Below are 13,488 nucleotides of genomic sequence, written 5' to 3' on the forward strand. Positions count from 1 at the left end.
AACAAGCAACGCCATCTCTGTCGTGGATGCGAAACTACTAAGTTCGAAAGCTCTATTCGCCGCGAACGACGAGTTGAATTGCTTGATTTCTCCATTGAATCAACATTCCTTCGCGTAACTTTCTATGTGTGCGTGTTAGCGTTCTCACGCCTTTTTAACGAAAACCATCTAGTTTTTTGACATAAAATACTAATAATTACTAGTGAAATATAAAAATTTACATCCTACGCTACAGCAAGAGGTCTGAAAAGCGAAATAGCTATTGTTCCAGGCTGCGCTTACGCACACAGGAGCGCGGTCCGCCATTTTGATTTACCGTACGTTGTGTATTTACGAACAAAGCCGTCAGATGCGAGCAGGACGCGGCTGCGCATGTTTCTGTCGGGATTTACGTTTTATTTGAATGTGTTTTACCGCTAAAATGACCAATACGCCAATTTTTTCTACGTAACAATAGCTTATAAACAAAATGAAGTGTCAGTTCTTACATTTAGTTCCGTGAAGTGTTGATAATTTAGTGTTTAAACGACATAGAAGGAGTAAAACAAATGTGTGTGATCCATGTGTGAATGTTGTGCTACAAGATGTGGTCGAGAAACTTTATACCGGATTATGGGATTAAATTGCTATCCATCGGGCTCGTGCTGTCGACGTTGGCAGCGAAAATCCACGGGGTCGAAGGTAAGTGCTTCTCATAATTGTTGTATGTAATGTTGAAGAGTGGTTGAGCTTATGAAAGCGCGGTCTCGGATATTACCCGACCCCGGAAAGTTGACGCGCAGTCACATAGAGCTTTATGTGTAACGTCTACTTCTTAATATGGTCGGTTTATCTCGGTTCTCACAGTTTGTAGAACTTGTGTAACTTGTCGTTTTAAAAACTGGAGTCTGGAGGCATCGTGTTTTTCAATATATTTTTAATTATAACGGTTTTTTTTTGCGTTTTAAATGTAATGAAAATTTGAAACGTTACTATACCGTTTTTGTAAAAACTATTATTAAATGTTTAAGTACAAAAATTAAACGCAAAATATCAAGTTGAACTACCTAAATATTTATAGCTAAAAATTTAAAAATATTTGTTCCTAATTTGAAAAAAGAATCCTATTGAAACTTTTGTCCATAAAATTGTAAAACAAGCTTATTTTTTATGCTCATCATAATAATTATTAAAATTTATTATTTTCATTTTTAATAAACCGATCAAAAGATTACTTTCATATGTTTATTTCTAGATTTGTCTCTTTCTTGACATATTTAATGGGAAATGTACAATAACGCAAAACTTTAGTACCATTGATATATTTTTAAATTATAGCCACATAATGGGTACATTAATCGTAGCTGTTCATCCATTTATAAACACGTATTACAATGCAGATTATTCGGAGACTATCTTAAACGGTACATAATCATTTCTAAGAAGTTATATCGATACTTTTCCAGCTCGAAGATATTTATAAAGTTGCAAGTTAAAACAATGCTATTTACACCCATCATTATTATTCCCTACATCAAGCAAAGGGTCAAATAATATATTTATAATGTACGAGCAAGGACATTGAAAGCACTAGATCTTGAAGATAAGAACTACAGTAATGCCACGCATAGCTCGCACGATGTTCGTCTAAGCCTATCTAGTTGAATACAAATTGATAAAATTTGTATTAGTATTCTCGACATCTTCACACGATTTCTGTTGTCGGGACCGAGGCGGGACATTTTGAATATTGATCGGGGCACAACATTATATAAAGGCTCTTAAAGGGTTATTTTTGGTTGTTATGTGGGTTTTGGGGAAAGTTCATTTCTGCATTCATATCGTCTTCTCGACGTTCATATTATTTTGGTCACATAACACCCAATTTATGTTAAATATTTCTTGTAACATTTTAAGACAGCATAAAACACAGAATGAGTGTTATTCTATCTTAGAATTATAATAATCGATGCAAATTATTTCATTGCTCATTCGCAGTACTTCATTTGGGTGTGATTAAATATCGATTTGCCTGATTATAAAAATATATAATTATGGATATTTCTTAGATTCATTTAATGTCTTTAATGAAATATATTTATTAAAATACTTACAATTACATTACATGTACATAAATATAAATTCGAAAATGATAATTTATTATTGAATGGCATCTTTTGATTTTAGAATATTTTGATTTTAACAAGCCAAAAGTCACGTCATTTATGAACTATAGCATTTAAAGTATTCATTTTACATTTAAATGAATATAATGTAATGTCATCATATTTCAAATGATGACAACATTTTTGGAAAAGTTTTGACACTTATTATTATAAATATTTAAGATTCACCTTTATAAATAAATACACGTATATAAACTACAATGTACTTGTAGGATATACTTCTTGGATATAGTTGGCAAGAAAGGTCATTATTCGTTGAAACTATAAATACGGAAAAAATAAACAGAAAGATGGATTCAATACATAATCTAGAAACCCATACTCTTTTCTGCCTGGGCATTCTTTTGTAGTTATAAAATAAATAGTTGCAACAAAGATGAGGTTTGATTACATTCACATTATAGACCAGTGTATCAAAACGCGTATGCTGTAGTACAAACATGGCGACCGCTCTACTTTTAAAACAATCGCAATTAACGGCCAATTGTCTGATGCGGTAAATTGGTTTGGCGCCTAGGGCTGACAAATCTAAAATTAACTTAGGAACTAAATACTAATGATATATAACACGAGGACTGCTTAAATATCAGCTTCAAAGCGAATAAGCTTATAAAAAAAAACAAAGACTTAATTAAATTATGCCAAAAAGTGTTGCTATTATAAAAATGTTTATTTTAACACAAATGATTTTTTTTTGCTAGACTCATTGAATGTAGTTTCAAATATTTTTTGACACGCTTCCAATTTTGAATGTGGAGATTAGGAGTTCTATCATGAAGTAAATTGTTAAGGGCGCAATATGCGTTAAATCATCCACCGCACCGTTTGTCCAAAAAAATTAGGGGTTGTCATTGATGTTCTATTGTTAAAGCGATGCATCCCTGATCGATGTACGATGTGTTACATTTTGACCATGGACATAAAGTAAAAATAATTTTGAATTTATTTTTGATATATCCTTACTATGAAAATATAATTAAAAGGTTTGTTATAATTTTATTATCTCGAACGGTAAACTCCATATTGTACAACGTATATCTGTTTTACGATTTAAATTTGGTTATGATTAATAAATACATTTTACCAACTAAAATAACGTATTTCTTGTGCTTAAAACAACCTCATAAACATTATTATTTAATTAAATATCCAAATGACATTTATTTTATTTTATAACATACATTAATGTGTAAATATAAAACTCCGTTTACATGCAGCCGGTTTCTACGCCGTTGGGCGCGTATTAGGTCGTGTGCATAAACAATGTTTTTGTCACTATGATTAAGTTCGATAAATAAATATTAAAGGAGAGAATACATTTGTATGTAAAGTCTGCAAAGTAGGCTTAATTTTAAACGTTGTAATTGATGTGTTAATAATTCTGTCGACAACCCTAAAAGAGGTCTGTGTCACATATAAATCTCAACTAAGAAGCAACAATTTCTCACTTAATATTTAGCATTTGCGTTTTCTGTCATCCATTCAATTATGAACCTTATTCCTATGATGCAATTAATGTCTTATCACTGGACGTGTGCGAAGTAGGCTGTTTCGTCTCAATCTATTCCTTATGTCTCGTAATTCTGGGTAGTGTTTGGTTTTCGACTCTTCGACGAGAACTAATTTTAATATGAAACTTTATTATATTTTTAAATTCATAATACTTTGAATATTAATACCTGTATTTAAAGAAATGTTTAAAGTGTACTTAGCATCAGTTCTCTGTAACGATAATATTTATAAACTCGTGTCTTGCATGTTAGTCAAGCAATTCGATTAAATAACGAATTGTTTGTCAATCTTCTCCCAAATCGTTTTAAGTATGTGTAGATTCCAGACATATTTAGACAATATTATGACATATTTATACATGTAATTCAATACATTCTGACAGGGTACCTAAAGTACTCTTGATTACGATTACCCAAATTAAATATATCGAAAAAAAAAACTTGTAACATTAAACGAAACATAATAGTATATACCATATACGTTTTACGTTTTCGCAGATCAATTAAATTGCAAATAACGTTTTTTGCTCAACAAAACTTAGTTACAAAGTCAATAAAACTCTATATAAGTAGAAGATATGTCGACCACACACGGCTGTTACTTCACCGCACAAAATTTATTCCGTAACAATTTTTCTCGTTACATAGCCGTTTCGGGATAAACGAGGCGATTGGCCGGTTTGTTTAGGACATTCAATGATATTACCTAACAGGTTGATGTTTGTATACACATCGAGTTGAATACGATCGTGCCGATGGAATACGATTTGTTGGTTTTTAAAACGACTATCCGTTTCAAGTTTTAGCGTTAATGCGTTCGTGATTCTTGCAATCAATCGTTCGATTTGCCCGCAGGGTCGGATTAAGTCCTTTTACTGGTCGGTAATGTCTCGAGGTAATGCATGACCTTTATGTTAATTTGATTTCGTAAAACGGTTTTTTTTTACTTTACTAGTTTTTTAGTGTTTATCTATATTGCTTCTTATACACTTTTAAATAAGTTTTTTCCGATTTTCGACACAATATATAAGATAACCAAAGACGGCCTGTAATTATATGTGTAGATTACACCGATCCAAACTTATAAAAGTTTTTTTGTTGTTATAAAACGATGCAACACAAGCAATCCTTGTTAAAATTAACAGCGATCGAATTATACGGTGTAAAGTTTACTGCAATTATATATATAAATAACAATTACTTGTACAACAACTGTAAAGGATAGATAATAAAGATGTTACAAATTAAATGTTTTACTTACGATACTTACACCCGTGAGACTAGTTTAAATATGACCGAAAAAAAAGTAAATTTTCAGCCAGTGACTTCAAATAAACTTTATGCCTTTGAGATATACAATTATACAGTTATATAAAACCGTATGCATTTATAATATACTTAATATTATAAATGTGAAACTCTGTCTGTCTGTCGCTCTTTCACTACCAAACCAATGAACCGAATTTGAAGAAATTTGATATGAAGCAAACTTGAACTCCAAGGAAGGACATAGATTACTTTTTTGCCTAACAAATGACAACCAACTCCTGTGCGAGCGAAGCCGCGGTCGACAACTCGTTATATATATTAACTAAGTACTTATCATCGATTAAATACTTGACATTCGCACGTGACATTGGCGAAAAAATCTGTGCCTTTTTGGCATAAATAAAAGCTATAAAAAAAAAACCATATTTGACACAGGAAGTAATTTTCTGTCTCATCTATATCAATAGTTTGATTGTGGTCAGTTCTTTTTTTAAATTATAGAATTATATTTTTATGGTAAGATTATTACGTAGCGATTGATGTCAGCGAGTTCATAGAATAAAACTATTCTTGTTCTGTAACACTCGCGGTTGAGACATAAGGTTTTTATTACTTACTGTACCCAATGAAGTCTGGGAATTGTTAGTTTCTCATGCGAAAGTTCACTATTGTATTATAATTTCTTAACTATTTTTGTTACTCAAAAATTATCGCGTCTTTCAATTAACTTGGAATTGAAAGACGCGATAATTTTCTAAAAAATCTTGAGGTTTTCGGATGTCTTCTCGTTGGTGCCTTTAACCCAGCAACTGGATTCCCAAGTGGTTGTCTGAGTGTGTCGATCTGTAGAAAAACAGGCCATTTTTTTTTTTCTTGAGTGCCAATAACATACATTGCAGACCCCAAATAGGTCGCATACGGACAAGAGATAAATGTTTTTGATTACATATTGAATGCTTATTCAATTTCAAATCGATTTCTCAACGAAAGGATATCCGATACTTTACCGCAAACTACGTGCTAAATTACGCATTGATAACGCGAATGCGATAGTCATTTGTTTTAGTGGTAGCTCGCAGTTTCGGTCATACTAGGCTTACTGCGGAAGGAATTAATGTTGGTTATAAACTATATGTGTAGATTATACCGATCCATGCATATAATGTATGTTCCGTCAACCCGCATTGGAGCAGCGTGGTGGAATAAGCTCCAAAACCTTTTCCTCAAAGGGAGAGAAGGCCTAAGCCCAGCAGTGGGAAATTTACAGGCTGTTAATGTAAATGTCAATAAAACTTATGTACCTATACATGGTACCAGTTCCGACTTCGTATGGGTTTAGTATCTAAGGACTTTATTTATTTTCCGATCGCATTTCCTCTTACCGGGTCCAATTTAAACTATCCAGGGACCGAGATCGAAATCAATCGGTTCTACCGTTTAGGAGGACTTCACATATATACGTACATAAGTTTTATATATGAATTGAGATATCGGTAAACGTTAAAGTCACTTGTTATAGTGGTAACTTCCAGCTTTCTTCGATCTTGCACGGTTAATATATGTTTGCCTTCAATATTGCATTAGAAAAAGCAATGTATTTTAATATTGTTTTATTTTTAATAAACGAGTTGAAATTTGACAATATGTTCAAAATTAAAATCTATAATTTATTACATGTTCAATAAATTACATACCTTGCAATCCACCCACTATAAATAAAAAAATATATAAATATTATATGTAAAGATGTATTATATATAATATAGAACATAGTTAAGCAAATTATCAAGATTACATGGAAATCGGTTATATACCTATCGATAAACGAAATCCGTTAATTGTCTATCCGTTCAGACGCTGTTCTAATGAATAAGACACGGAGAGTTAACTACGAAAATAATCAGCTTCTTATCTGCTTTCTTTTTATTTAATTGTATTCGTAGCTTATATACTGTAATAAGTATGTGTGCATTTTATGTTATGTAATCGGTTAGTGCAAATGTAACACTTAACTGCGTGGTATTAAAAACGATTGATTTATGTTGCCAGTATAATTATTTCTTGTATTATATATTGTAGTTGAGAGAAATAGTGTAACTCAAGTCGTTGCGGCGAAATTTAAATAAATAAAAAATAAAAATCAAAATGAATTGTTAGATTATTCTGCTATGTACGAATAAGTAAAAGTTTATATTTCATAGGTCATATTTGGACATAATTTAATGCAGACACGGTTTATTATAATAGTAGAAACATGTAACAAAAAGACACCATTTTATAATAAAAAAATGTGCCAAGAAAAACAGTTTTTTTTTGTTTGCAATACCGAAAATGTATTTTTTTTAGTATATTTTCTCACTAAATTTCTTAATAAAAGTTATTTAAAATAATTACTGTTAATAAACATTTAAAAGACAATAGAATTATCAAAATCAAAATCAACCTAAATAGAATATAACATTCGGATATGAACTCGTCTACAGAAAACGGTTACATTTCGCCACTAAACGTTGAAACCAGTTCCACATCCGTGGGGTCCAATGTTTGAGAGACCCGCACTGAACACACAAACTGAGATAACCGGGGCTCACCTTTATGTGATAAGTACTTTACTTCTCGGAATGTAGATTACAAATTTAAATTTAGGCTGTATAAACGTTTTCTGAGCCACATAATGGATTATTTAAAAAAAAAAGAGTTAAATTGCAATGTACCGGTTTTATTCCTTAACCATTCCATTGAATCATTGATAATCGTGGATTTGAGATTGGAATAGAAATGACGCAAACATTTCTTCCCGCTATGACAAGAACTGGTTTAATCATCCACCATTACCCTTAGAAAGTTACAATTATTATGAACTCTACGGCAGAGTGGAACGATCTATCGTTAATTGAGTTTGAAATGTAAAATACGAGAGAAGTGTTTACATAGTATCGTCTGCATATGCGCAAGTGGTTATCGTAACGTCCGCCTGTCCGTTTGCTTTAATAATAAGCCTGCGCCCGCGCCGTTGTCACGAACACCAAACATAGCTACAGGCTTGGCAGAGTTTTAAGAAAAAAATGACTAGAAAAAAACAAACCATTTCCGTCATGGACTAGAAATGCTTAATAAATAGTTTAAAACGATAAAGGTGTATTATTATATTCATAAATACATACTGTGATTATATATAAATGGTGAAAGGTATCGTTAGATTTCCGCGGAAGGAAATGAATAAATGTTTCATAAAAATATTTCCAAGGATGTTTCCCGATAATTAAGTCAATTTCATGAAATAAAAGTGTAATTACCAAAAAAGTTGTATGTAAAACTTTGGTGAATGTTGCGAACTATGGCATCAACAAGCAAAACAATAAACTCGGAGCAAACCTCTTTTTGGATATGCACAGTTTTCTAGATTATCAAGACGCTGATATATGTATAATGTTTGTAGATACTCAATATCATAGTGATATTATTAGTATTACTATCATATACAATACTAATAATCATTAACGAAATTTTAAATTATTTAAATGATGTATTTATTAAATATGATAAAGTTGATTGAAACTGATACGAACAACGAAGATGAGGCGAAGACGAAAACTAGTTTTAAAGTAACACGATAGGCAAATAGATAGTCTATTACCATTTATATTTATTTATCGAGCTTTTGAACCAAGGGTCCTTTCCCACGTATCACATGACGTTACCATATGTGCCGCACACTGCTAATGTATTTATCGACGATTGTGTAGAGTTCAAATACATTCATTAATCCTTTCGGAACCGAATTTTAAAACTTACGTAACGTACTAACTCAAAAATATAAAAAAAAAACACTGATGTCTAATGACAAAAATTTCAATTTCGAAACCAATGTCAATTCTGGTAACGTCTGATAAAGTTTAGTTATTTATTTATATAGATTTAAACGTTTCACGTATCGAAGTATCTTTAGGTCGTTTTTCAATATTATGAGTGATATGTAAAGTCTGAGAAACACTGCTGTCCTGTTACGTTTGAGTACTTACAAGATTGGCAGCTGCCAATAATAGATTTTCGTCAAGCGTTATTGCTTTTTATTATTGCATCTGATATCGGTGAGTGTCCGGTCTAACACAAGACATATGCCAAGCTAAAAGCGAAGTATTAGGTAATCCAGTTCGGTAGCCACTGATCGCCAGACTGCTTTTATATTTAAAAATTTGTAATTTAGAGTTTGATAATATATAAGGAATATCATTATTTGTCTGAAAATGAAATGAATTTTAGCATATTTAGAAAAAATATAAGTAGATATTTTATTGACACTAGCCTTTCGATCATATTTTCTAAAAAAAAAGTTGTCTGTCTATTTCCTGTGGCCTTTTATTAATAAAAAAAATATATAATCAATCACCATCGGTTGATTTCGGCAAAGTTCATCAAAAGTGGATAAATAACAGCCGCTCTAATTGCAATGGCGGAAGGCAGCAGACGTGAAAGTCTTATCTGGATCTAGATTTATTGCGATCATCGTTTGACCACTGCATAGCCACTTAGCGAGTGTATATTAAAGTATTTAAGACCGGCTATAAATCTTTAGATATAAAAAATTAGGATTTCATTTAAATCTTATTTTGTGTCTCACACTTGGCCATTAGACGATTACGATTGATCGCAATCGCTTGAGCAGTTAAAGTTTGCTGAAACGAATTTACTACATATATATACCATACATATGTATATTATATATACCTAGTGAAAAGAAAAGTTTTAGTCGTTTCTTGATATATTATGACGTATCAATTTTTTTTAACTATCTATGATGCTTGAAATCAATTCCAAATATATTATTGAGATATAGATATACCTTTATTATATCAAGTATTTTAACTTTTCACATAAGTTAATCCTACTTAATATCGTCCTTAAATTGATCGAGTAAGAAAGTTTTGTAAAACTGGATCCTAAATGAGTAAAAACGACTTAAAGTCTGTTGAAAACGCACTCGATCTGAATGCAAATTCGTAACCGGTCTGAAAATATACAGTTGATATTTAAAGTTTATCAACGAATCGAATCAATATTGCATTTTTATTAACCCTTTCACTTGACCATCGCACGAAACGCTACGGGCGACTTCTCAAAGAAATTAATTACTCGTGCGAATAATATATTTCTTACTCGCTTTTCGGCTTTGGCTTCTGCTCATTCGAATTGTCTCATACAATCGTTTTAAAATGTCGGAGATTCATTTAAATAAACAATACTGAAAGCAAATTTCATCGGCGCTCATTCTCAACGAACACTAGCCAACTGTGCAGGACCTGCTCTCTCAATCTGATGACTAATCGGATTTTGAAAAAATTAAGGCACAGCAATAATGGCACCACGTGCTTTTTCACGCATAGTATGTATGTAAACATTGCCATCTTCCAGATTCCGAGCTGCTACTGACACAATTACTTTTCAGTGACCCAACCATGTAAAATCTTGTTGAATCTTGTTGAAATGAAACTTGTTGAATATCTATAATATACATACATTGACATTGACAATGAACAAGCCAACTTGATCTATTCATCGCTAGTCTGTCACTAAATCATCAAACCAACAATTCACAATGCATTGAACTTTACTACCAAACGAAGACCAACATACTTGTTGAATATATATTGATTGTACCTCTAGAGTTAAGCGTTAGAATATATTTAATGTCTAAAAAATAAATTGAAAGATTATAATTAGATAAATTAAAATATAAAAGAGCTGCTTTGTTGCAATCTCTAGCTGATATTTATCTAATTGCAAAATCTTGATCTATAACAATACATAATTAGGCTTTACTGAAATAAAATAAACAAATCGAAGATAATGATCAAACGCGATATATTGTTCGTGATTGTATTGTTTTATGAGCATCGAAATCTGGGGGCCGGAGATAACGGTAAGGCAATCAGGAACGCATTACGATACGAATATTGTTTCATCAATCATCGTACCGCATTCAAGGTCTAAATTGAGATTTACTGTAAATTTGATCTCGCCTCCATCTAAGATCGGCTCATCCAAAATCGTGACATAAAATAAGAACCACACATTTATAGTTCATATCAATTTGTAGAAACGAAAAACGAATCTTCTGATGCTGTTTGAAATGTATCAAATACTACATAATAAACCGTTACCGATTGGAATTTAATTTACTTCGAAAAGTAAAGTTCAACTTTGCATAGCGATTTGCGGCTTGCGACGATTCCTGCAATGGACCATAAACGATCCGATAGATCGGAATTTGATTGCAAAGTTTGATCTGAGAATTTCATTTTAGAAATTGTTATCTCCTACTTGAAAAGGTTTAAATCCTATAGGTATATTTGAACCTCTGATCAAAGTTCATACAAAATTCATCAACGTTTTTGCTGGATTTCAATTTGCACCTGATCGCTTCGTAATTAAAAAAATATATCAGATAGGAAGAATATCGTGCGTTTAATTAATTAATTTCTAAATCTTAATTAAAACCGATGTCGATGTTAAATAGTCGAATGTAAACATGTATTGATATGGGTAGGTGTAAAATGCCAATCATAGTACGACTAGTCTTTTATATGAATGATCACCGTAGACATAATTAGAGTATCAAGTGCGCTGATGCGTAGGTAATTTGCATGACACAGTGCAAGGTTCGGGTGTAGACGTTGTAAATTGGATTATGAAATAATCGTCGCCAATTGGTGCGTGCTGTCTGGTCTAGGATTATCTGGTTTTTGTGACAATATCCTGTATATTTTTTTGTATCCTTGTAATATGATAAGTATTTTATAATGCCATATAAATTAAAACGCTCAAATTTATTAATCATTACCTTAGTCCATTGACGTCTTCTATATTAAATTAATCGGTCTAAGAGATAAATTGTATATAATCATTTTAGTTCTTCATTACTTCGGAAATGCCTTTACGATTTAATTTGTTTTCTTGCATTTGGATCATATACTAACATAAATTATAGTCAATACAAATTCTAATCTAACTTCTGGTTTGAATTTGTTAACAGAGTAATAACCAGATATGTTTGCTTACTGATATTCAATGGGTCAATGTCGTATCGGCGCATTGTATCAACCGCGGTGTCCGGCGGAAGCGGGCGATAGCGGGTGCAGGTCTGGACAAGTCGCCGGAAGGCTCCCTGAAGCTGTATCGGAGCGTGTGAATTCTACTATCGCACTATTTAAATCATGTTTTGACACGTCGTGGACTATCGCTTGATTCGGTAACTTCCTTGATAAAACAAATTACTGAGTCAAATATATCCTTCGTTTTGCCAAAATAATTATAAGCTTAAAATAATTTTCGATACCAAAAGATGAGAGTAATACAGATTATAAATAATAGATTATATATACTAATTTTTAATTAACTTGATGAAGTTCGTAGTTACTTTTGACAAGTAGAGTTTCGTTCTCATGGAGTATATAGTTATGGCTGTACAAATACGTACCTCGGCTCACATAATACAGTTGCAATGACCTCGCAACATGAATTGTGTTCATATCACTGTCATTGGTCAATGTTTAGTTTTTGTTGACCATTTGTTTCCATTTTTTTTTACTGGTTCAGTCGTCAAATTTGAGTTATTAAGGTCATTCCGTAGGCTTTAGTAATGTTAATTATTATTCAAACCATAGTCCGTGGCTTTAAAATAATACGCATTGTTATTAGAGATAAGCAACTGGAGATATCAACATAACGTGTATAATGTAGATAAATCGCTTAATAAACAAAATATAATTATGATCTGAAAATATATCTTAAAATATCTCTTCAATTTATTTTATCTCTCTGAATTGTTTTTCGCGGATTGTTTAGTTTTTCCAGCACCTTCTAGTTAAACAATGAATCATGTTTGTGGTGTTTTAAATTTAAAACTTACACCGAGGATGCTCAAACTGTAACCACCTAAAACACCGGAAAACGCTCTCGAATCCGGTAAAGTGTTGTTAAAACGAGCAATTTCCTACCATTCATCGAACACCGTAAACCATACGCTTGACTTCAATGACCACTTGTTACCTGCACTTGCTGTTTATTGTTTCAGTGGTCTTTTGTTTTAAAAGCACAATATATTTTTTTGGGTTCCCAACGATTGAAGTTAATAAAACAAAAGGTGACTAGCACATTTAATACTTTTATAACACTTAGGAGTATGTGGAATAGAAGATATAGCTGTTATTAATTTCGACTTGATTGTATTTTAGAAGATTACTTTGTGTTCATTTGCTAAACGTATTATTTATTTGTATTTAAGTTATCCAAGATCTTTGTTACCGGTTTAGTTTTATTGTTGAATTCGAACAAAAGTCTCACGCATTCCTTCGAATCTAATAATATGTATTCAAACGTCTTGTCGCTTGAATGTTAATTACTAAGATTATCCTGTAACCTGCGGATTACAACTGCAGGTTTAACATCTGGTGCGCAGGCGTGTAATTAACCATTACAAGCTACCGTTCACTGAATGCTAAGATTTTTCGCTGAATTATTGTGTGTAAGAATTCTTCTATCAC

General features: G+C 32.0%; 1 protein-coding gene across 2 annotated transcripts in view; it reads left to right on the forward strand.

The window, feature by feature from the left end:
- The first annotated feature begins 353 nt into the window (after positions 1-353).
- The window catches only part of LOC125075756 (neurogenic locus Notch protein), a 112,624-nt gene continuing 99,489 nt past the window's right edge, over positions 354-13,488 (forward strand). For both annotated transcript variants that reach the window (XM_047687491.1, XM_047687481.1), the window contains exon 1: positions 354-681. In XM_047687491.1, the coding sequence (XP_047543447.1) occupies positions 570-681 (112 nt within the window). In that variant the 5' untranslated portion in view covers positions 354-569. The remainder of the gene's footprint in view (positions 682-13,488) is intronic.

This window comes from Vanessa atalanta, chromosome 2, assembly GCF_905147765.1.
Source record: "Vanessa atalanta chromosome 2, ilVanAtal1.2, whole genome shotgun sequence".
Lineage (NCBI taxonomy): Eukaryota > Metazoa > Arthropoda > Insecta > Lepidoptera > Nymphalidae > Vanessa > Vanessa atalanta.